The sequence below is a fragment of the Lygodium microphyllum genome, chromosome 2, assembly GCF_053477565.2.
Source record: "Lygodium microphyllum isolate KBCC chromosome 2, Lygodium_microphyllum_v1.1.10, whole genome shotgun sequence".
Classification (NCBI taxonomy): domain Eukaryota; kingdom Viridiplantae; phylum Streptophyta; class Polypodiopsida; order Schizaeales; family Lygodiaceae; genus Lygodium; species Lygodium microphyllum.
The window spans coordinates 109065865-109090491 of NC_141136.1; the positions used below are offsets into that span (position 1 = coordinate 109065865).

Sequence of the window (24627 nt, forward strand, 5' to 3'; positions counted from 1 at the left end):
CTCAGTATAGGGACTTTGTCAGATGTGCAAGATGAGCTATCTCTAGGAGTCAAAATGAACTGATTTTGCTTTTGAATGTGAATCTTGAGACTTTATTAGAGTAGAATTGGACAAGAGTGGAGAAATTTGGATGTCAAAGGCTCAATAAAACTTTCATGAGTTACATAAAGGAATGGTTGTAGTTTTCAAGGATCATAAAGACTTGACAAATAAACCAACAATGATCAGTGATGCAACGTTCCAAGAAAAGATAGAAAAGGGATTTATGAGTCTCGAGGCTATAAGAATTTATCAACAAGATTTGGACAAGGGAGAAGTTTTGGTGGCTTCATAAAAGTTCCTAAAGGTGCTTTAAGGTGCCATTAATCCTTTTAATTTTGAAGAGCCCCAAAATAATCTAAACAAAAGTCCTGATTTTGCATCAAGCCTCTAAGAATAAGTGGGTTTTAATTATAAGAATCTCCAAAAGGCAGTAGTTAAGTATAGTATTGGATCCTCATGTGTCATTTGCAATACTCACGAATGAGACAGTTTCTATTTCAAAGTGAGTAGAGTTACTATGAGAAGATTATGGAGTAGAAGAACCATAAGAGATCCCTAGGTGTCATCTACACTACTCACAAATGAATCGGTTTCCATTGCTGATGGAGTATTGTTGCTCTGAAAAAATCATGGGGTTTCTTCAAACCAAGAAGATATGGAGAAACAAGAGGCTTCTGACTACAGAGTCTTTAGCAAAATCTAAAATGCTAACTATAGAGTAGGTTATAACTTCCCCACCTTGGGAATCAAGTGATAGGATGGAAATAATTGAAGTGGAAACAACTATGCTAGTTGTTGGGCCTCGAAGCATTGGGGAAAGCTTAGAATAAGGGTTTACCTCTATACATGAAGGAGAGGAGGCAACAAGTGGAGATATTGAATTGGTTAGGTTTAAAGCAGTATAGGTAGACGAGCCTTCGAATGACATTAGAGTTTCAATTGCCTTGCTTACAAGTGAGCTTCATGCAATGGCAAAGTTACAGTAGCAAACTCTTTCTACTTTGTGAGAGAAGTAACACGTCATGAAAAAAACCTATGGTTGAATGGAAAGTGTTCTGTCACCTAGTCAAAACCTTGAAGAACTGAAGCTTGAAATGCTTCCTTACATAGTTGACTCTCTAAGTGAGAGAATTGTAAGTGCAGAGGTTAAAGATTTTGCTACTAGTCTGCCCATAGAGTTGGAAGCTAATGTTTCTTCTCTTGCAACTGAATCTGCAACAACAAAAACCACCATGAATGAGCCAAGTAAGAGTCTATTTCCACCAAGTGAGACCTTGGTGTAAGTATGGATGAGTCAATATGGTTGCTAATTGACTTGGCCAAGAATAGCAAGTTGTCCAAATGAATGCATGGACTCATGGGCATGTTATCAATTAGCTCCTAAATGGCAAAGCTCAACAAAGATGCAAGTGTTAAATCCTAAATAGAAGCACTTGTCGAGAGAACTGCCACATTTGATGTGCTAGAATCAACACAACCTACAATCATAAGTGCACAAGAAGCTTGAATCCATTGAAAGATGGATCCATTATGCTAGATGGACTGAGTTATGTTGGCCACAAAACTACATCCAAACCCTTTGTTGATATTGAAGGTATTAACAACACTTGGAAGATCATAGCAAAACCTCAGTCTACAACATGCATGTTGCATCTCAACTACTAGCATTGTCAATAACAAACAAGGCACACTCTAATTCCCTCACACCAAAGAAATTATTCTACGATATTTTTGTCTATATAGAAGAAGGCTTTTCTATTGATCCATGAGGTTTGTTGCATGCCACTAATAAGACTTTCATAGAAATTCAACAAGCTTAATTACCATGGCACTCTCACTATGATGATGATTGCAAGACATTCTTGAATTACAATGTCATTCAAACCTTGGAGGCAACAAATGCCATTCATATATGACCCGATCCTTCCCCATGTGAGGACCAATTAGCACGCACACAATGTGGTCAATAGAAAAGTTCATGCAAGTCCCTAGCTTGGTAAACTCTCAAGAATCACTTTACGGCCTTGTTAGCAAATAGCTCAACATAGAAACGATCAAAAAGTAAAGAAACTCAAGTCCCATAAGAATCAATATTTGTCAAAATGATACTTGAAATTACAAAAACCAAAAGTTTAGATCGTTTTAACATCAAGAAGTGAGCCCCTAATGCTCAAAATGTTTATCACAAATCATAAAAAATCATCTCAATATTTACGAGTAGACATCAATTATGTTTTTAAATGGATAAGGTGTTGGTGAAATCACCCAAAAAGGCATATGCCCTAGAAACTTCCAGATCAAGCACAAAATTAGCTTGCAAATGATTCATTTAGAGAGAGACTTGTAAGTTGATCAATTACTACCTTGCACCATCCAAAACACGTCCAACGCCTCATCAACCTTTGCCTTCAATGCCTTTGGTGACTCAGTAGATGTAATACTTCTATTTGATTAGCCCCACATTGGTTGCATTCACAGCATTGATCTCAAGGGAATCGAGCCCTTGCAAGGTTGCATTGTTATAGTTCTTAACAATTGGGAATATTACATGGAATACTTGCCACTCTTGGGAAATACATGCTAAAAACAAGCCTTTGAAAACAACTCAAAAGTAAATTGCAAACACACACTAATCACATCTAAGTTACTTCACATTTGTACCTGTTGTAATGGGGGTTGTTGTTGTTGAGTCTTGAAAGCACCACGAGCTCCCCTCGTATTTTCCACACATTGACCTTTAGGACATAGCCTCTACACAATTGGCACAAAATAGTTTAGCACACCATGCAATGGAGGCCTCATTCCGAGTAGTACGAAAGACTACTATAGTAACCAACCCAATTTTCCATAAGAACCAAAAATTCCATTTGCTTGTAACAAAAAACAACTAATTTCTTTTAAAGAGCACCACACCTCTGTCGCATAAGGAACTTATCTCTATCAAAATCCTTGCTTTTTACAACTTACATTGAATCCCAAATATTGAAGTTTAGACATACAACTACCCAAAATGCCAACAAAGAACCACCTTTTGGATTGCAAGGAATAGTGGATATAACCTCTACCAACATGTGACAACAACCCTCCCACAAACATAATCAACCACAGAACCAGGGACAAAGCACACAAAATCTATGTGTATGGCTCTGCCATTAATCTCAAAATTGAAAAGAAACCATAAATCTCTTTTTTAATAATAAACCAATTCATAGCTTCAACCATTATGCAAGAACAAAAGGGAAAAGAGAAATTTTTGCACAAAAGACAGAGGAGAGAGGAGAGAGAACAAATTTTTGGCACCACCAAAAAGGAGAAATGCAATTGGAGAAGAGAGAGAAGGGAAAGAGGCACATAACCACTCGTGCACTCCACCCCACCTCTTCCCCAAAAAGCACACCTCTTTGTATTTTTATTATTTCTTTAATTTTTTTTAATTACATTTGATATTATAAGGCCTTTGGCCTTTAATTTTGAGTATTCTTACCCTTTACAAATGCATGCACGTAACACTTGAAAGCATACCATTGACTTTAATAGATATGGCACCCCTCCCCTTTATGTGGGATATTATTTTAGTGATCTTGTAACAATGTAGTATTATTCTCTTGACAAAAAATAAAAATATGGTGCATGCTTGGATTCTTTTGTGCCTTGTTTTTATGCTTCTTTGAGTGTCATCATATTCCTCCCACACTGAAATGTGAAGCGTCCTCGAGAAACCTTGTCAAAGAAGAACCATTGTCTAACACAAAACATTTCCAAAATTGTTAGTAATACAACTTTAATCATGAGGCCTAGCCATGGTAGGGTATGGGACTCCAAATCCATGACCACCAAAGTAAGGGAACTCCTGCCTATGTCACACTACTACATTGAAAAACTTGTATAGTCTCCAAAAGATAGGGTTCTATCTTCAATAAGGGATCACGAGAATAACTTCTCCATCTCAACGAGAGAAGAAAGACTGTAACAATTAGCTCAAAAACACTTGAAAACCAAAGTGAGGATAATGATGGAAAATGGCATTGGAAATAAACCCTTTTAATGATATGCTTCTAATGTCTAATGCTAGAATTGTTTTTGTGATATGTCGCGTGAGTCGAGGTAAGGAAAATGTGGAAGTGACATGTGTAGAGGAGAAAAGAATGAAAGAGAAAGATGAGATATGAGAGATCTAAAATGGTTGGGATGAGTTATAAAGGTATTGCTAGGTTAGTATAGGAACACGTTTCAATAAATAAAAATTACTTGGGTAAGAGTATTTAATAAAGGAAAACTACTTAGGTCAATGTAGAGAATGCAAGATTAGGGATAAGAAAAGAAGAAGATGTGAAGAGTTATGGCCATGAGGCTATGTAGGGGCAAGGATGCTAATGGGAGTCTGAGGGTGCTAATGGTGAAGGGTGGAGAAGAGGAGAGATAAGAAAGGGTGACCAATCAGGCAAGAGGCGTCATGAGGAGGGCCTCACAACTGCTTTGGCTACTTCATCTTTTCATTCTCTTATTCTTCTTCCACTTCGGTCTTTTGTGTCTGCATTGCAGTGCTTCCTGAAATGTGATCCTCCTTCTATTGAACTACGATAGTTCCATTTTGTTGCTCCCTTCGTTGTTCTTCTGCTAGTTGGCATCTCCTTCTTGTTATAGAAATCCTCCTCCTCTTCCTCTTCTTGGTACAACTGGGAGGCTCTTTCATGGTTGCAAATTCAGACCTTCCCTTGCTTTCTTTCACTTATTTGTCTTATTCTTCTTCCCGGGGCTTATGTGTGATTTCAAACGTTGGTGAAGTTGCTGACAGCCTTGGTGCCCTCAAAAACACTGCGTGCTTGACAAGCTCCCTGGGTAGAATGAAGGCGGATGGTTGTCTAGATCTCCCGCGACATGATGGTGACATTTTCTTGTAACATGCGAGATGGGAGGCCTCATGGGAGAGCATCTTGAAGATGTTGTTGATGAAGGAGTCCGTGATGGCCATAGCCTTGGAGGAGATACCGGTGTTGTCTGGGTGCACCTGCTTCAGCACTTTACAAATGTAGATCTTGTAGCTCTCCTCCGACCTCTAAACCTTCTTCTGCTTCTTTCATCCCTTCATTGTACCATGTCCCCCATCATATCCCTGCACTGTCTAGGGGGATGCCATCCATTCTCTCTGTCTATCGCACGGGTCTTAGTCTGTGTGCCTATCGTAAGTGCACACGACGCTATTTAACGAGCATACTGCTATGGCCAGAATGGAGACAAGGACATGGCTTCGCATTCTAGTGGGCAGATGAATGATAGAATGAAATCTAAATCGAGAATCGAGTGTTGAGTATGGAACCTCATGTTAGGGTTAGGCCATCCTTTTATAGACGCATTGGCTACTGCATAGTCGTCAAAGCTCTCATCAGTCTCAATAGAAGAGATCTTCTGAGTCCTCTCTCTCTCTCACGACAAGGGGGAGATAGCAAGAACCGATGCTCTTGTGCTCTCTTTGCCTTCTGAGACAAGTTCTTCTTCTTCTTCTCTTTCCTCCTCTCTCCTCCAACAGATGCCAAATCACGGTTTAGAATTTCTAAATCATTTGTCTAAAAATGCAACTATCGACAGCATAAGGTTTCATATGGTTCAAGCTATTGCTGCTGCTCTTATTCTTCTCCTACTTCTCTTTGTCTTCTACTAAACCATCAGGCCTTGAAAAGAAAACCTAGAGCTTGAAGTAGGGTGAGTGTTGGATTGCCTTGACATTGATACATACAGCCTTGCGATGCGTGTTCGACAGCGATAGAGCACCATTGTTTTTATTGAGGGGGATGGAGAAGTTCTATGGCAGCTTGCTTGGTCCTTCTTCTTCTTCTTCTTCTTCTTCTCTATTCTTGATACATAAAGGCTAAAGGTTCTTGACAAGGAGGAGAAGTCAATTTTTTCTTTTGGTACTACTAGCAAGGTTAGGGAAATCAGAGACCAAGGTGTGGTTGTGCCATTGTAGGGAAGATGGCATGGCTAAAGCAGCAAATAACATGGCTAAGGTAGGCATATACTTGCTAAGATGTCTGATAGGAGGCATCTTCTTCTCCACCTCCTCTCGTATCTTGAAGAACATTTCCTTGATTATCATTAAATAGCTGATACTCCTATTCTTGTTCTTCTTCCTGCTAGCTAGGCTTTTATTGTATTAGATTTCTTTGTTTTTCTCTTCTCCATATTCTCTATCATCTTCAAGAAGACTATTTCTTGCATTCTTGCTGAGATATTGTGTTTATTTCCAAGCAAAAAAGCCTTCATAACCTTCCATGATGCAAACCTCTACTTCCCAAGATTTCCATATTTGCATTCCGTAAGATTCTCCACAAGTCTCGAGATCAACCTTTTCCCCGGCTATGCACCAAAATGACAGCAACCCTCCCACAAACATAATCAACCACAAAACCAGGGACAAAGCACACGAAATCTACATGTATGGCTCTGCCATTAATCTCAAAACTGAAAAGAAACCATAAATCTCTTTTTAAATAATAAACCAATTCATCATCTTCATCCATAGCTTCAACCATTATGCAAGAACAAAAGGGAAAAGAGAAATTTATGCACAAAAGACAGAGGAGAGAGGAGAGAGAACAAATTTTTAGCACCACCAAAAAGGAGAATATGAGATTGGAGAAGAGAGAGAAGGGAAAGAGGCACATAACCACTCGTGCACTCCACCCCACCTCTTCCCCAAAAAGCACACCCCTTTGTATTTTTATTATTTCTTTGAAATTTTTTTATACATTTGATATTATAAGGCCTTTGGCCTTTAATTTTGAGTATTCCTACCCTTTACAAATGCATGCACGTAACACTTGAAAGCATACCATTTACTTTAATAGATGTGGTCCCCCTCCCCTTTATGTGGGATATTATTTTAGTGATTTTGTAACAATGTAGTATTATTCTCTTGACAAAAAATAAAAATATGATGCATGCTTGGATTCTTTTGTGCCTTGTTTTTATGCTTCTTTGGGTGTCATCAACATGTTAATGTGACAAGGAAACATCAAGCACCTCACTTTATATTCCAACCATAGTCTATAAACATCATTCCAAAATAAAGAAAAAGTAGTTAGCCCATAAGATGAGATTTGATTGTATGCACTATCTTGACCTACTACTTGAATCTTGGTAACACTCGTGTATTATGGATTTCAAATCCTACTATGTATTGCCATCATAATGGCTTGTCCAACATACATTTAGAAATGCAAAATTTTAAGGATTGAAAACCTTATGAAGCCAGAAATGTTGCTTACCAAGGTGATAATTATTTAGACCTGAGAAGGCATCAAACCATGTGCTAGTAACTGCCCACAAGATAGCTATTGTTGGTTCAAGCCACGAGCATCAAGATGGTGGATGGGTGGTGGATTGGTTGGCATGGAACCAAGGTTAGAAGCAATGTTCTGAAATTGCATAAAATTGGGCCTAAAGTACGAAAATAAATAAAACTTAGCTCTGAGGTCACGATCTACACCATATGAGCCAAATGACCTTGTTCAATGAAGCTACAATGTAGAAAAAAGCAATGGTTTGCAAGACGATCTAGAAATAAAGACAAGGAAGAGACAACTTGACCTAAAGTCTTGCTCTTCTCTCCTCCTTCCTTTGGGCCATAGCAACATAAAGCCATATCAACAAGTCCTGATATGTGCTTGTTTGTTGTAGAACCCATAAAGAATTCATACAACATTTTGTCCATCTCAAGAATTGTGTTTTCAGGCCGTTTCTTAAAGCATGCATCGTCATGGTTTCTTCAAATCTCCTTGCATCAACCCACTTACCAACACATACATACAAATTTAGCATTAGCAAATATGAAGTAGCATCTTCTTCTATCATATCTATAAGCTAACAATGCTAATACACACCAATCATTAGCACATAAATATGGCTTTCAAGGTTTTCCAATCATTAAAGCTTTCGGTGTTGGGAAGTTGCCTGTAGATTATCAAGGATTGTGGGATGCCAACTCAAATGTAGACTTTGGACTAAAGCAAGTAAAGCATCTCTTGAAGGAGAGGTTGAATGAGAAGCATGGGAGCAAAACTAGCAGAAGCAAATGTGCAAATGAATTTATCCTAAAGGCAATAATCTTTGGTTGGTGGAATTCTTTGCCCCTTAGTGTTGACAATGCAAAAAGCTTGTTGCATGAAGTGGAAAAAGGCTTCAAATGAATCGAAAGGAAAAGTAAAGCTTGATCATGTAGATTGTGATGAAGAGAAGGCATTGATGAGTAGGTATGGCATGCAAGGCTTCCCAATGATTCTACTTTTTGGATTTGATAAGGAGCATCCAACTACATACGAAGGGGCAAGGACTACTTCCTCTATTGAAATTGCCCTTGAATAGCTAGAAGGACGTGCTATTTGCACCTAAGGTGGTGGAGTTGACATGGCAGGATGCCATGGAGAAACATTATGCATATGTGGCAATTGTGTGTTGTCTCCTTCCTACTTGATGTTCTTGATTCTAAGGTAGAGGGTCAGAATAAGTACTTGAACATCTTGTAGAAAGTTATAGAGAAATTCAAAGGAAATGCTTATGGTTATGTTTGGGCTGTAGCAATAGTTGAGTAGCTTATACTAGCACAAGCAATTGGATTAGGAGGATATTGGGTATTGTCCTATGGTAGCTTTACATGTCAACAAGAATGTGTATGCACCCGTAAGAAGTGCATTTCAAGTGGATTCCATTGTAGAATTTGTAAAAGATGCTAATAGAGGGGGGAAAGGAAATCTTCCCATATATAATCATTACTAGCTCTAGAAAAAATGGAACCATGGGATGGTAAAGATGGAGAACTTATAGAGGAGGATGAGTTTTCTCTTGAAGATCTTATGTCTAATAGTTAGCCATGTAGCTGACCCTCATTATAGGTAAGCTTTGAAATGAGATACAAAAATTTTTCATTGAGATTTCATGTGTCAACCTATTACTGTGATAAACTCCTAGGGCTTCAAGATTGGGCTTAACTACCATGCTTCTAATTCTTAGAATAGTGTCAATGTAATAGACTTTCTAGCATCACTATACCAATGTAACAAATTTCATGAATTTTTATATTCTTGATTTTAAGAATTAAAAAAAGAGAGTGAAAGGGGGATAGGATACATGTCAATCTTTGGGGCATGCAAAGCTATCTCTGAGATTGTTGATTGCACATATGAAGGAGGCTTGACATACAACCAATTTGTTGAATATCAAGGTCGATAGTATCATAATTGTGGTAGGGCAATAGGGGCATGATGGCCAAGGAATTTAGTATCATGAAGGATGATTTGATAAAGAGGAGTGAATGCACTTGGATGTGTGATTGATAAAACTAAGTGGCAAACACTAGAAATGCCTTCATTATCATTAAGGATGGGTTGATGAAGAGAAGCAAATGTAGATGGAGGTGCGATTGACAAAACTATGCAAACTTGCAGGCGAGGTGATGGAGAATAGGAATGTATTGTGTGTGTGTGAGAGAGAGAGAGAGAGAGAGAGAGAGAGAGAGAGAGAGAGAGAGAGAGAGAGAGAGAGAGAGAGAGAGAGAGAGAGAGAGAGAGAGAGAGAGAGAGAGAGAGAGAGAGAGAGAGAGAGAGAGAGAGAGAGAGAGAGAGAGAGAGAGAGAGAGAGAACCCTTAAAAATTTATAAAATAAACCCTTTTCTTTTGAGAAGCAAAATATCCACACACTAAGCCTTAAAATGGCCACTTAATTAAATTTCACATTCAGTAAATTTTAAAGGACATGCACCACCTTGTCACCACACTATCATATAAGCATATGCCCTAAAGGGCAAAAAGAGAAAGAATCTTTAGGTTGACCAAACTTGTATAGATGCAATTACTATTAGCACTATTTTCATGCTTCTCTTTAGGCAAGCTCATGTGACTTTTGCAATACGCTTGTAATAAGCTATTATTTGTGCATTAGCATGAGGTCTCATCATTATATCTCTTTTGGAGCTTGCTTCTTTGTACCTCTGGAGTGCCTTTTGTACTACACCTATGCTCCCTCACACCAGTCCTTTCCAAAAGAACCATCCATTGATTTTTGGGTTACCATTGAAGAAACAAAAAACAATAGTCACAAGACAAGGGTTTGATGCATTAAGAGCAGTTTCTGGATCATATGCTTTGCTGGTGTCAAAGTTAGCTAAAAATGTGTCAATTTCAACCACATGAGCACAAGTGGCATCAGGTTATGTTGTACCTCTGTTGTATTGTGACATAAGATGGATGTGGACCAAAACTAAGATGACTAGTTTGGTCGATGGCCGAGAATAGTGTTCATAGAGAATTGTATTTCAATGGTCGATGGCCGAGAACAGTGTTCATAGAAAGTTGTATTTCAATGTATTTTTTCCAAGCAAGATAAAAAAAAAAGGTTGAAATTGAAGCTCATCTTGATGAAAATTGGCTATTTTTTTGGCATACTGGTTATGAAATTGGTTGTTTCCCATTGGGGTTAAGCATCTTCCTTTTTTCAATTGGATGGAAAAAAACTTTTTTGGGAGCACTTGTCCAAGAATGTGAATTTCAGGTAAGTGGTGGTCGAAGGGCCTAGTGTGAGATGTAACTATTCAATTATACAAAAATGTAAGAGACGACGAGACAAAGTAAGTTGGAGATTGGTGGGCATAAAGATAAGTGGGTAATCGATAGGTAAATGAATAGGTATGATTAGGTGATGGGAAATTTGGAATAGCAATCATGTAAATGCAGCACCGTGATGAGAATAAAAAAGAAACATTTTTTAACTTTTATTTTTTTAAAGGAGAAAGCATTAAGTTGTATTAAAATATACGAAAATTTATAGTAGAGGGGGATGATTTTTCGTACTAGTCAAAGAGAACATAGTAGGGGGCAAACTGATTTTTGCCTTAACCTCAAGACCAATTACAAAAAATCTTTTGGGTGTTTATAAACATCATAGAAGCCATGGGATTTGTTATATTGTAGACAAAATTTGTTACTATGAGGGGATTAGAGAGCATTTGCATTCTTCTCGAAGTTTAAATCTCCTCAAAGAGACAGATTCCTCTTCCTCACAATCCTTGCTCATCTTGGCTGACTGTTCCTAAGCTCTCTCTTCTGGAGGTAAACTTGCAAAGATGGAGTTCTCCATGTTGGCCAAAATTTGGGCCACCTCTTTGACTGTAAGCTCTTGGATGGTGCCCTTCCTCAGTCTTGCTTAGCTTGTGCGGGAAAAAATTACATTCAATTGTTTTAAAAATTTTTTGTTGCCCAAACTCTTCAATGTCGCATATAGGGCAGGGTGAAAATAAAATTTTGGTTTCGTCTTTGTCCAAATTCTTGGCTATGGCATTACGCGGCAGGCCAAAAAATGACAAATACATTTGGAGTTTGATTATAAGGCCTTTCCAAATTTGTCAGAATGTCTTCGGGAATGCTTCATATTCAAAACAGAAGACTGTAACGTGACAACTATGGTTCTTCGGTAAAGAGGGAAAACCAGAAGAGGAAGAAACCTCGGATTTATGGGCAGGGCGTTGGTCTCTTGTTCTTCTGCGAGAGCGGCACGCCAGTTGTTCCACCTGCATCGCATATCCCGGTGCCTGCCTCCGCTCGTTGACGCCAGTAACAAGCTGTTGAGATCCGAAATTCCACCTCCCTCTCTTCTTCCCTTTCGATTTCACCAAAGAAGCTCTGCTGCGTGGAGCTTGCTCACATCAAGGAGTTTTTCATATACATGTCAGGAATCGCGCTATTCTTCTACAGAAGAAGTCAAACAAGTTCTCATCGTGGATACTCTTGCTCTGGTATGAGCTTTGTTCTTCTAATTTTGTTTCTCTATTGAGTTTCTAGAAAGCTTCTCACTATCTTGTCACAACACGGCATAGGCGCTTTTCTGGCTGTGGTGTATCTGCAATACAGTAGGTTTTGGTAGGGTTTAGGTATACAAATGCTGATCACGTCGGCATAGTTTACGGGGTTTTTTGCATGTCTCGTTTTCATATCTCTTGTTATCTTTGATTGTCTCTATGCTGCGGAAGTTCGATGTGGTTCTCTCTTATCTTTAGATCCAAAAGTTGGAGACTCAAGGGTTTGATGCCAATCAAGCACAAGCGATAACTACAGCCGTGACTGATGTGCTCAATGACTGTTTGGAAAGCATTGCAGAGGCATTCGTTTCAAAGTCTGATATAGAAGAGGTAAGGCTGCACGTTTCAAGACATTAAGAAGCAGCGTTTGTCACTTGATTCAAAAGTACTAACTTCAAATTCAAATTTCAGCAATCTGTTATTTATTTTGAGATGAAAATGACTTGGACAGAGTAATGGAACTCACGATGTCGCTTTGTCAAAACTTCAAGAAGATGTACATAGCTCACAGGTATCTTGTCTGAAACGGAAGTGTAACGTTGGTGTATTCTTTTCGATTTGAGAATTCTAATGACTATAATGCTTTGCTTGATGACTTTCTTTGTTTTTATGTATATGTGCAACCTCTTGCATACTCTTTTACTCAATTCATTAAATGGTTGAGTGAATGCTAAGTTAGAATGTATACTAGGAGATTGAGACTATTGGGACACCTTTCTTTCTTATTTTTGTGTATACACACAACATCTTGTATAGTTATTTACTCATTCATTATATGGTTAAGTTAATACTAAGCTAGACTTTATATTAAAAATTGAGACAATTAAACTGTAAGATCCAGGGCCGTGGAACAATGCTCTAGATAGAATGTACTAACTCAAGAAAAAACCCCTAGGACAATTATTTTAAATACACAGAATTTGGACGACCACCAACTGGATGACCAGCCTGAAACTGTGTAACAGGTATACCAACACAGACATTTGCTGTGGAATGAACCCCATGGATGTACTTGTCGAAGCTTGCCCCACTGATATGCTGCTCACAATAGATGGCATATTTGCTTGTGTCTTTGCTGTAGAAGAAGGCTGCTGCAGCTCAAGAGCAGGAAATGTGGGAAGCCCAGGATATGAACATCCTCTTCAGCTGTTCTGGTTGTCTATTCCTCTGATTGTCTTCTTTTCGTCATCCTTATGAAACTTTGGTTCTTTCTTGTCACAATTCGATCTCATACCACACAGAAATCTCTACTTCACAAAGACTCCCTTTACTTCATAAAAGAGCCATAATTTCATCATCTTTGAGTTAGCTTGACATGCAAACTCCTTGAGCTTCCAATAATCATGGTGTTTCCAGCTTTTTTCTTCTTTTCTTGTACCAACTCTTACTTTATTGTGATATCTATATGTCATATTTCAGATTTCGCAAGGCATTACTGACAATCTCATATCTTGGGCAGCATTATGAACTTCTTGATTCTCTTCCTTAGCTATGTATTTTAAACTCCATGCTTCAAACTGATTTAAATCTCTTTGAATTTTACTATACATTCTCTTAAGTTTGGGATTCTTGATTTGCCAGACTCCAAGAATTTGCTTTACTAAAAGTAGAGCATCACCTCTAATCCTCAATCTTCAAATTTCCATCCTTTGACAAAATATGATGGTTGCTTGCAAAGTTGCGTATTTAGCTTCATTGTTACTGGTTGCCTTAAGTTTATCAGTTTCTTTCCTTATCAACTTTCCATGTGGATCATAAACTACGATTCCTCTTGATGATGTTTGATGTGCTTTTCGGTATAATCCATTGAAGAACATAAAAAATGAGTTTTGAAAATTTGGTTTAACTTCTTCTTTGTCTCGAAATTTTCCTTTTAACAAGAATGAACTTCCTATATAAATCCAAAGATTTGCTATTGTAGCTCGAGTTGAATCCTCAACTTGAAACTTATACTAAAATTTATTAAGCCCAACAAGCCATTTTATAACTCTTCTCGAAAGATGAGTTATTTACTAACTGTGGCGGCTGTGTATAGCTTGTCAAAATTGTTTAGGGTTTTGGTAAAAAATGCCTCCTAAACTTTTTACAAGCAAATATCACACTACTCATGATCAATTCAAATTCAGTATATATTATTTTAACTTGCAACTTTACTTGACTTGCAAAATAGATAGGTCTCATGTATCGAGAGTTCTTTTCTTGTTGCATAAGGATTGCTCCAATAGCATCTTTTCCTACTGATGAATTCACAAAAAAATGCCTTCCCAATCGGGTGCTTGGATCAATGATGCATGGCCTACAATTTCTTTAACTTATTGAAATACTTCCTCAGTTTCTATTGTCCACTCTAAAGGATCTTTCTTAGATACCATTTGCAAAACGGATAGAGCAATTGAGATGCCAAAGGTATGATCTTGGCAGATATCTTACCTTATGAATGAAAGTCATAAGCTCCTTTGTATTTGTAGGTGATACTAAGGTAACTAGAGCTTTAACCTTTTCAGGATCAGGTGTAATTTCATTTTCGGAAACCACATGACTAAGAAGTTTCACTTTTGATTGAGGCATCTTGTATTTTTTTGGATTTAATTGACAACCATAATTGTTCATTCTTTCGAATACTTTATCCAGCTTTTCACAATGTTCAAGTCTTGTAGTATGTATATAGACATCATTAACAAAATCTCTTACAAGCTTTCCTAAGAAAGGAGCTTGTTGAGAAACCCTTTAGCCTTCACCCCTGCAGTTTGCATTTTTGCGTTTTTGTGTTTTGCGTTTAGGGTTTGCAGCCCCAAAAAGGGGCACCACCCTAGACTAACTGTGACTATTTATGGGCCACTCTCTCATTCATTCCTTACGGTTGATTCATTCAGTCCGTCACCTCTTCTCTCCAGCCTCTCCACTACCCTCCACTTCAAGAGGACATTGCGGTCTGTGGTTTATGGCTGTCTTCATTATCTTCCTTATGCTACGACACCCTTGTTTCCTTGTATCACATTCACTCCATGATTTAAATCTTCATCATTCCATTCATTAGAGTTTCTTCTCTCTTCTCTTCTCTTCTCCATGTTTGCCGAGTTCACTTTGTGTTCTTTCCCACAAACCCTACTGTTTCGCTGGTACGTTATCTTTTGATATGGTATCAGAGTCGGATCTTCTTAAACAACGGCAAAGATCGCAGGGGTTCGACATCCACTTCTCTCCTTCCATTGCATCAATATCTCATTTTGCAGGTTTTAGGCGTTTGCAGCTTGTTGTCCATATCTCTTTCGCGGAGGACATCGCAGTCTCAACTGTCCCTTGCTGTCATCTATAGTATGGCGCCTGTTTCCAGCCTCCCACCTGCAGTTTGCAGTTGTTTACAACAGAGCGACTGTTGTTGATCACTCTCCATTCAGAAAGTAATCTCGTTGTTGCAGATTTTAGGTATTTCAGCTTGCTGCCCACACCCCGAACGTGGAGGACATTGCGGTCCAAGCTGGCCATTGCTGTCTATAATAGTTTGGTGCTTGTTTCCAGCCTACCACACACAATTCGGAGCTGGTTTCAGCATACTGATTGCTACTGTTGGTTTTTCTTGCGTTTTTAGTCTTTCTCTCTCTTGTAGCCTGTGTTTTTAGTCTTTCTCTCTCCTCACTTGCGTTTTTAGTCTTTCTCTTTCTCGCATTGTCGTCTACATTAGATCCAGCCTTCCTTGGTTGCGTTTTTCCACAAAGATCCTCCTCATCAGAGAAGATAAAGACCGGTGGCGGGTTCAGCGTCAACATTTGATTTCTTTATTATTTTTGATGCGCATTGGGAGATATTCTTTTTCTCCCTCCCACCCTCCCTTATCCAATTTGCCATGCCAGTACTATGGCGTCTCCCTTGAGTGCCAGTCTATCGGGTGTTTCTACTGCGGCAAGAATGGTCATTCTACGGATGATTGTCGACATTAACCTTTGCTCCCCAACCCCCCGGAGTATATGCATCTTTCACCAGGCACTCCTTGTGCCACCTCTTCTTTTTGGGCCGGCTATCAAAGTATTATGCTTGAGGCAATAAGCCGCATCCGACATGCACTAAGTCCTTCCAAGCATACGGAAGCTCTAAGACCTTACAAGGTGATAAGCCCTCTTGGAGACCATCCCTTTGCGTGGAGGTTTCCTCCATCCACTTCCGGTTATAGTGGCTTCCACAGCCCACATCTCCTCCACATTTCACTCTCTTAAGAGCTTGTGACTGTTCCCTATCCTTGGCTCTGTCAGAGTGCAGCGGTGCGGAAGCGCAGGACTGAGAGAGAGAGAACGCAGAGAGAGAAGGGAGAGAAAGAGACAGTGGACAATGAAGATCTGCTGTATAAAGAATGCTGAATACAAAGATATACACGGGCGCAGTGCGCTGGACTGCGTGTCTCCACCTCGACGATGCGACCTGCTGTCCACCTCGAAGTCTGCTGCAGTCTGCACTGTCTGCTGTCTGAAATCTGTGAACAGAGACAGAAATCTGCACGGCACCGGTCTGTAATCTGCGATAGAGAAGAGTGGCCAGATTGCTGGAAACGTCGACTATAAATAGTCGAAAACTGCCACGAACTGGGGCGCTAGAAAATAGGGCGCAGCCTGAATAAGTCGGCTGCATTAAATGCAGCCGACTGGGCTGCTGACAGTCGGACTGCCACGTGGCAGTCCGATTGCACAGTCCGACTGTGCAGGCTATGAACACTGATCTCTAACACCCCCTCTCAGAGCCTGGACAGGGCAGAAGCCTGAGGGATCTGGAATGTTGCCGAAGTAGAGCTTGAGGAAGCGCCTTCGTAAACAAATCCGCAAGATTGTCCTCCGTCTTGCAATACTCCACAGTGATGGTCTCATCCAAAAGCTTTTCTCGGATGAAGTGGTACTGAATCTCAATGTGCTTCGTCCGGGCATGAAAAACAGGGTTTCTCGCCAAGGCAATGCAACTCTCATTGTCACATCGCAGCAATGTAGGACAAGTCTGGGAGCACCCAAGCTCATCCAACAATCTCCGAAGCCACACAACCTCGCATGTGGTGGAAGACGCGGCCCGATACTCCGCCTCAGTAGACGAAAGGGCTACCGTGGGCTGCTTCTTGCTACTCCATGAAATAACACCTGCACCCAAAGTAAAGCAGTAACCTGTAGTAGACCGCCTGTGGTCCACGTCACCGGCCCAATCCGAGTCGCTCCAACCTGCAAGTACAAGATCTGACCCATCTGTCCCTGCGGGGTAATGAATCCCCAAATCAGACGTCCCCCTCAAATACCGAAGTATCCTCTGAGCAGCCTGCCAATGCACCGTCTTAGGTTCACTCATGAACCTTGCCAAGAGCCCAACAGCAAAACATAGATCAACCCTGGTGTTGAGAAGCCAAATCAAGGACCCTATCAACTGTCGATAGCGGGACGCATCCGCCAAAGGAGAAGCTGAATGGGAAGTGGCCTTCCAGTTCGGATCCATAGGAGTAGAGAGGACCCGACAATCTTCCATCTCAAAAGACACCAAGAGCTCCTGGACATATCTCTGTTGGGAGAGAAAGATCCCCCTCTGAGACTGATAAATCTCATGGCCTAAAAAGAAATGAAGTAGCCCTAAATCCGTCATCTCGAACGTCCGATGTAAAGCTGACTTTGTCTCCTGAACCTGCTGTGCATCATCACCTGTGACAATCAAATCATCAACATATAATACAAACAGCACACAACCATCCTCGGAAGTGTGAACATACAGCTGCGGATCGGCCTGGGACCGCCGATATCCCAACTGAGACTGGAGGAACGAATCAATCTTCTCGTTCCAAGCTCGCGGGGCCTGCTTGAGGCCATACAGGGCCTTCTTCAACCTGTAGACTTTCCCATCTGAAGAACCAAAACCAGGAGGCTGCTCAACGTAGATCTCCTCCTTCAAATCACCATTCAGGAAGGCCGACTTCACATCCAACTGATAAACAGGCCATCTCCTATGGCCAGCCAAAGCAAGAACAGCTCTAATGGTTGCCATACGAGCTGTGGGGGCAAAGGTGTCATGACAGTCAATCCCTGGGCGCTGGGCAAAACCCTTAGCAACAAGGCGAGCCTTGTGCTTATCCAAAGTACCATCACTGAGATATTTGGTCTTGAAGACCCACTTGACTCCAATCACCTTCTTCTTCGAGGGGCGTGGCACAAGTGACCAAGTGCCATTCCTCTCAATAGCCTCCAACTCAGCTTCCATAGCTTTCTTCCATGGGGCGGACTGTAAAGCCTCCTTCACGGAGGTGGGCTCTCGATCCTGCATAAGACGAGACATCAAACAATAGTTGGAGCAAATAAGCTCCGAAGAATGCGCTTGGTGCCTCCGTGACCGCTGCGGACCATCCTGCGGTCCCCACTCCTCAGGAACCCCCTCGATCCCTGAATCACGGAGTGTGTCACGGGCCCAGCGAGGAGGAGGCCGAACCTCCCCTCGTCGTTCTCCATCAGCAGAAGACTCTGGAATATCCACCGATGGTAACTCCTCAGAGGTGTCCGATGGAACAGTAGACTCTGTGTCAGAAACAGAATCATAATCAAAAGGCACGGGCTCCAGTGGAACTATAGAAGGAGCCCAACTCTCCCCTGGATCTCCAAGAACGGGATGCTCCTCACCCGTTGAAGAAGCCGGAACCTCCACAAACCGCACATCACGGCTAGTGTACACATCCCGCTTGACGGGATCATACAGTCGGTAGCCTTGGGACTGGGAGCTGTAGCCAACAAATACCTGTTTTCGAGAAGCCGCTTCAAATTTATCACGGTGAGCCTTGGGAATGTGAACATAAGCATCACACCCAAAGACCCGAAAGTAAGAAACATCTGGCTTCGTCCCAAAATAAGCCTCAAATGGAGTCATCCCTTTCACGGCCGAAGTAGGGGATCGATTAAGAATGTGGACTGCAGTAGCCACAGCCTCGGCCCACAGAACCTGAGGGGTCTGTCGGTGCTCCATCATGGTGCGCGCCATCTCGATCACACTGCGGTTCTTCCGTTCGAGAATACCATTTTCTTGAGGAGTATTGGTATTGGCAAACTCCTGGTGAATTCCTCTATCTGCACAAAACCGAGCAAATTCATTAGACACAAATTCACCGCCCTTGTCGGATCGCAAGGTCTTCAACTTCCGGCCTGATCGGTTCTCCTCAAAGAGAAGCCAATCCTTGAAGTGCGAGAAAGCTTCTGACTTTAGTGCCAAAAAATAGGCCCATGTCATCCTGCTGTAGTCATCCACGATCAGCATGAAGTACGAACTCCCACGCAGGGACTCATTCCTCATAGGGCCACATAGACCCGTAGATACTAGCTCCATCGGTGAAGTAGAGCGCCGCGAAGCTGTGTGGGGAATGGCATCTCTATGCTGCTTCCCCCGTATGCAAGAGACACATGGCTGCTGGCTCACCACTATATCCGACAACCCTCGAACAAGCTGTCCACGTGACGCGCTCCGAAGATAGTCATAGTTCAGGTGACCAAACCGAGCATGCCATAACTCAGACTGTGACTGTGAGGTAAGAAAAAGAGTAGAGAGGGCAGTGGAAGACTTCAGTTTGTAAATGCCGTTCTCCTCATATCCAGATGATAGAACCTTCCTCGAGTCACGATCAAGGACTCGCACTGTAGAACTATCAAACTCCACCAAAAGACCAAGGGAGCAAATCTTATGGACTGAAAGGAGATGGTACCCTAAGCCTGGTACATGCAAAACCTCTGAGGTATGGGTGCCACCTCGTCCATCCGGAATAAGCTGCATCTTACCCCGACCCGCAACAGAAACTGAAGAGCTGTCTCCAATGAGAACCTGCCCACGCGAAGGTCGAAGTTGGGCAACACCATCTGATGAAGGAGTCATGTGTCGTGAGGCACCACTATCAACAATCCACTCTCGAGCCTGGGGAACCGTCATCGCAGCATCATAAGCATTCGGTGAAGCGTCCTCAATGACAACTAGATAGAAATGCAGTTGATGAGGGTGCAGCCACCGCTCCAGAATCCTTGGTATCCTTCTTCTTGGTGTCCTTCGTGTCTTTGTCAGGGCAATCCTTCTTCCAATGGCCAGTCTTTCCACAAATATGACATGTGGAGTCTTTGTCCTTGTCCTTCTCCTTGTCCTTCTTGGACTTGTTATCCCCCTTCTTCTTCTTTTGGTCCTTCCCCTTCTTCTGAGAGGCTTGACCTGTCAACGCCTCCGACTTGGAAGCATTCTGTCCCTTTAACTGTTCCTCTTGGTCCAAGACCATAGGAACCAACTCTTCCCAACGAAGAGTAGACTCTCGCCCCGAAGCAATAAGGGCAGAGTAAAATGTACCGAATCGTGGCGGCAACTGGGACAATAGTGTGATCGCCATGTCTTCGGAGGAAATCGGCTTCCCCGCATTCTGTACCTCCAAAGAAACCCTCTTCATCAGGGTCATCCGATTGTACATTTGATCAAGCTCCAGCCATATCTCACGAGCCACCGTCAAGTGCTCGATGTGAGCGATCACGGCTGTAGTGCATGATAGAAAGAGAAAGGATCGAATCCTGGCATTCAGTTTGTCCCAATGAGACTGGGCCCTGGCCAACTCCGTACGAGCATCGGAAGAGAGTTTGGACTCATCTCTTACCCAAGGCCGGTCAATATCCTCCTGTACCAACTCCGCCAAATCATAGGACTCAAGGATGGCCAACATCATAACGCGCCAAATGTGGTAGTTGTCGCCGTCGAGCTTCAGATCTGTAGGAAGAGCCGGTAGGACAGGCACCTTCCGGTCCATAATCGCCTGGAACTCCAAGTCCATCTCTGTAGACATCTTCACTTGCAATGCCTTCTCAAACGCAAAAGCAGCCCCCTCTGACTGGGTAAACTCAGCCTGCTAATGCTCTTCCGCGTCCCGAAGCTTCTTCATCCGCCGGAGGCGATGAAAAAGCAAAACCTGCACTTTTAGGTTGAAAACTCAAACTTCCTCCGCGTCAAACAGCAGTAAACAGCAGCAAATCCACCACCTGTACTCCTTTCCTGTGCGCCCACACTCGTTTCAGCCTTGTTCCAAGGCGCAGCCCTCCTGTCTGCCCTTAAACGCAAAAAACGCAAATTTGTGTCGCGATGGAAACTCCTCTTCAGGTTGATTCTGCGCTCAGTCAGCCCTCAAACACTGCTCTGATACCATGTCAGAGTGCAGCGGTGCGGAAGCGTAGGACTGAGAGAGAGAGAACGCAGAGAGAGAAGGGAGAGAAAGAGACAGTGGACAATGAAGATCTGCTGTATAAAGAATGCTGAATACAAAGATATACACGGGCGCAGTGCGCTGGACTGCGTGTCTCCACCTCGACGATGCGACCTGCTGTCCACCTCGAAGTCTGCTGCAGTCTGCACTGTCTGCTGTCTGAAATCTGTGAACAGAGACAGAAATCTGCACGGCACCGGTCTGTAATCTGCGACAGAGAAGAGTGGCCAGACTGCTGGAAACGTCGACTATAAATAGTCGAAAACTGCCACGAACTGGGGCGCCAGAAAATAGGGCGCAGCCTGAATAAGTCGGCTGCATTAAATGCAGCCGACTGGGCTGCTGACAGTCGGACTGCCACGTGGCAGTCCGACTGTGCAGGCTATGAACACTGATCTCTAACAGGCTCATCCTGAGCCTTCTTCTTTCCCACCCTCTTCCACTTAGGTTCGAGAGGCCACTTCCGGGTGCTTTTCGGCTTCTTTTTCGGAGTCTCAGATGCTCTCTTTGGCACGTCTGGTGGCACTTCTTTCGTCATCAGATGCTTTGCAAGTCGTGAGCCATGAGTGGTTGGATTTCCTTTCTCTCTTAGATTGGGATTTTCTTACTTTGCTCTTAGAGGGGGCTTCCAGTTCTTCTTCGGCTTTAAGAGGGGGCTTCTACTTCTATTCCTTCCGATTCAAAGAGGGACCCTATGTGCCATGAAGTTCTTCACACACCACCACCTTTCACTTTTGAGAAGTGGCTCTCCTTTGAGCAGTCATTTCCTCTACTTATACCCAGGATCTAGAGGATCTACCTAGATCGGGGCCCTTGGGTCTTCAGAAAAGACTTGGTGGCTGGGCCTTCGTATTCCTTCCAGCGTGGAGTCACGGAGCTAGTGGCTTCTCTCCCAAGGTTGAGTTTTGGGTTCTATAGCTCATCTAGTCTCCCGACTATCTTCAAAGGTTTTCTTTCATGTGGTATTCTTAGATTACAGGGTGGATTTTCTTTGTCCCTTGGTCAACATGGAGTTGCCTCTCAAGATCGAGTAGGGACATATCCTTATGGTTCTCTGCACTACACAAAGTCTAACATTCCTCCTATGCATTGCATGATTTCATCATCTTTGTACTAGGGCGCTTGGGCAAGCAAACAATTTTTCCACGAGAGACACTGTCCAAGTGACACTTGCTACATGAGCATTCTTTAGCATGTAGCATTCCATCTCCACGTCACTCTTCTCTTGTTTCCCTTTTTGGGCTTGAGAGGGGATGTTGAAAAACCCTTCATCCTTTACCCGCAGTTTGCGTTTTTGCGTTTTGCGTTTAGGGTTTGTAGCCCCAAAAAGGGGCAACCACCCTAGACTGACTGTGACTATTTATAGGCCACTTTCTTATTCATTCCTTACGTCTGATTCATTTAGTTTGTTACCTCTTCTCTCTAGCCTTTCCAGTATCCTCATACCCCTTTAGGACATTGCGGTCCGTGGTTTGTTGCTGTCTTCATCATCTTCCTTGTGCTACGACACCCTCGTTCCCTTGTATCACATTCACTCTATGATTCAAATCTTCATCATTCCATTTCTTAGAGTTTCTTCTTTCTTCTCTTTTTTTCTCCATGTTTGTCGAGTTCACTCTGTGTTCCTCCTCGCAAACCCTAATGTCTTACTGGTACATCATTTTTTGACAGCTAGCACTTTGTTTATCCTCCCTTGATATCAAGCCAGTCCATTATTGAGTCCAAATGGTAGAACTCTATAACAAAAACATCCCCAAGGTGTTACAAAAGTTGTTTTTCTTCGATGTTCAAGAGCAATGAGTAATGCAAAGGAATCTGAATAGCCATCACAAACACTATATCTTTCATATCTTGCAACCAAATCCAAAGTGCCATCAATGAAAGGAAGTGGATAATGATCTCTCTTTGTAACTGCATTTAGAGGTTTATAGTTTACAAAAATTCGCCAACCTTCAGTTTTCTTTGGTGCTATGACTATTATGCTTACTCATTTAGAATGTTCAACAAGATAAATAAAGCTTGCATGCAACAACTTTTCAATCTCTTCTTTCAAAATATACATTTGTTCTAAAGTCAAGGGCTTTAGTTTTTGACGAACTAGCTTTGCATCTTCCTTAAGTTTAATTTTTAGCCCTTTTCCTTGCATACCTCTAATTTTTGTGTAAGATGTTACAAAAAGATTTGGATATTTATTGATAATTTTTTGGTATTGTTTTTTCTCACCTTCAGTTAGGAGAGAAGAGTGAGGTGGAGATGCAATGCTATATGTTGAAGAATGCTCATGCAACAGGTGCCACTTGGACAGTGTTCCTCGTGGGAAAATTGTTCTCTTGCCTAAGTACCCTAGTACAAAAATGATGAAAACATGCTATGCATAGGAGGAATGTTGGACTTTGTGTGGTGCGGAGAACCATAAGGATATGCCCATACTCGATCTCGGGAGAGGTGGCTTCATGCTGACCAAGGGACGAAGAAGATCCATCTTGTAATCTAAGAATACCACCTGAAAGGAGACCTTTAAGATAGTTCGGAGATTGGATGAACTGTAGAACCCGAAACTCGACCTCGGGAGAGAAGCCACTTGCTTTGTGACTCCATGTTGGAAGGAATACGAAGGCCTAGCCACTAAGTCGTTGTTGAAGACCCAAGGGCCCCGATCTAGGTAGATCCTGGGTATGAGTAGAGGAAATGACTGCTCAAAGGAGAGCCACTCCTCGAAAGTGAAAGCTGGTGGTATGTGAAGAACTTCATGGCACATAGGAATCTCTTTGAATTGGAAGGAGTAGAAGTAGGAGTCCCTTGTGAAGGCGAAGAAGAACTGGAAGCCCCCTTTTAGGGCCAAGTAAGAAAATCCCCCTCTGAATCCTAGTTCGAGAGAGAAAGGGAATCCAACCACTCATGGCTCACAGACTGCGAAGCATCTGATGACGAAGGAAGTGCCACTGGTTGTGCCAAAGAAGGTATTGGGTGCTTGAAAGAAAAAGCTGAAAAGCACCCAGAAGTTGGTCTCTTGAACCTCAGTGGAAGAGGGTGGGAAAGAAGGAGGCTCAGGATGAGCCAAGGGTAGGGAACAATCGCGAGCTCTTAGGAGAATGGACTGTGGAGGAGATGTGGGCCGTGGAAGCCACTGTACCCGAAAGTGGGTGGGAGAAACCTCCATGCAGTGGGGTGGTCTCCAGGAGGGCTTATCTCCTCGTAAGGTCCTAGAGCCTCCATGTGCTCGAAAGGACTTAGTGCGCGTCGGTTGCGGCTTATTGCCTTGAGCATAATACTCTGATAGCCGATGTAGAACAATCTCTGTGGCCCAGAAAGGAGAGGTGGCACAAGGAGTGCTTGGTGGAAGACGCATATACTCCGGAGGGGTAGGGAGTAAAGGTCGACGCTGATAGTCTTCAGTGGGATGACTGTTCATGTTGCAGTAGTAGCACCCAGTAGAAGGGCAATTTGTCATTCGAGACACCATGGTACCGGTGTGGTAAATTGGATAAGGGAGGGTAGGGAGAAAAATGATATCTCCCAATGC

The 24627-nt window shown here is 42.3% G+C and overlaps 1 protein-coding gene and 1 pseudogene across 2 annotated transcripts in view; both read left to right on the top strand.

Annotated features, from left to right (window-relative positions):
* The first annotated feature begins 1085 nt into the window (after window positions 1-1085).
* On the top strand, window positions 1086-8906 carry LOC148040170 (protein disulfide isomerase-like 2-3 pseudogene; annotated as a pseudogene).
* Window positions 8907-11384: 2478 nt separating this feature from the next.
* Window positions 11385-24627, top strand: part of LOC148040171 (protein FMP32, mitochondrial-like) — a 29363-nt gene continuing 16120 nt past the window's right edge. Inside the window, exons 1-3 of one of the 2 annotated variants that reach the window (XM_087697243.1) lie at window positions 11385-11824; window positions 12086-12217; window positions 12339-12398. In XM_087697243.1, coding sequence (XP_087553369.1) covers window positions 11543-11824; window positions 12086-12217; window positions 12339-12398 — 474 coding nt within the window. In that variant the 5' untranslated portion in view covers window positions 11385-11542. The remainder of the gene's footprint in view (window positions 11825-12085; window positions 12218-12338; window positions 12399-24627) is intronic. The other variant, XM_087697250.1, reaches the window with a different exon arrangement.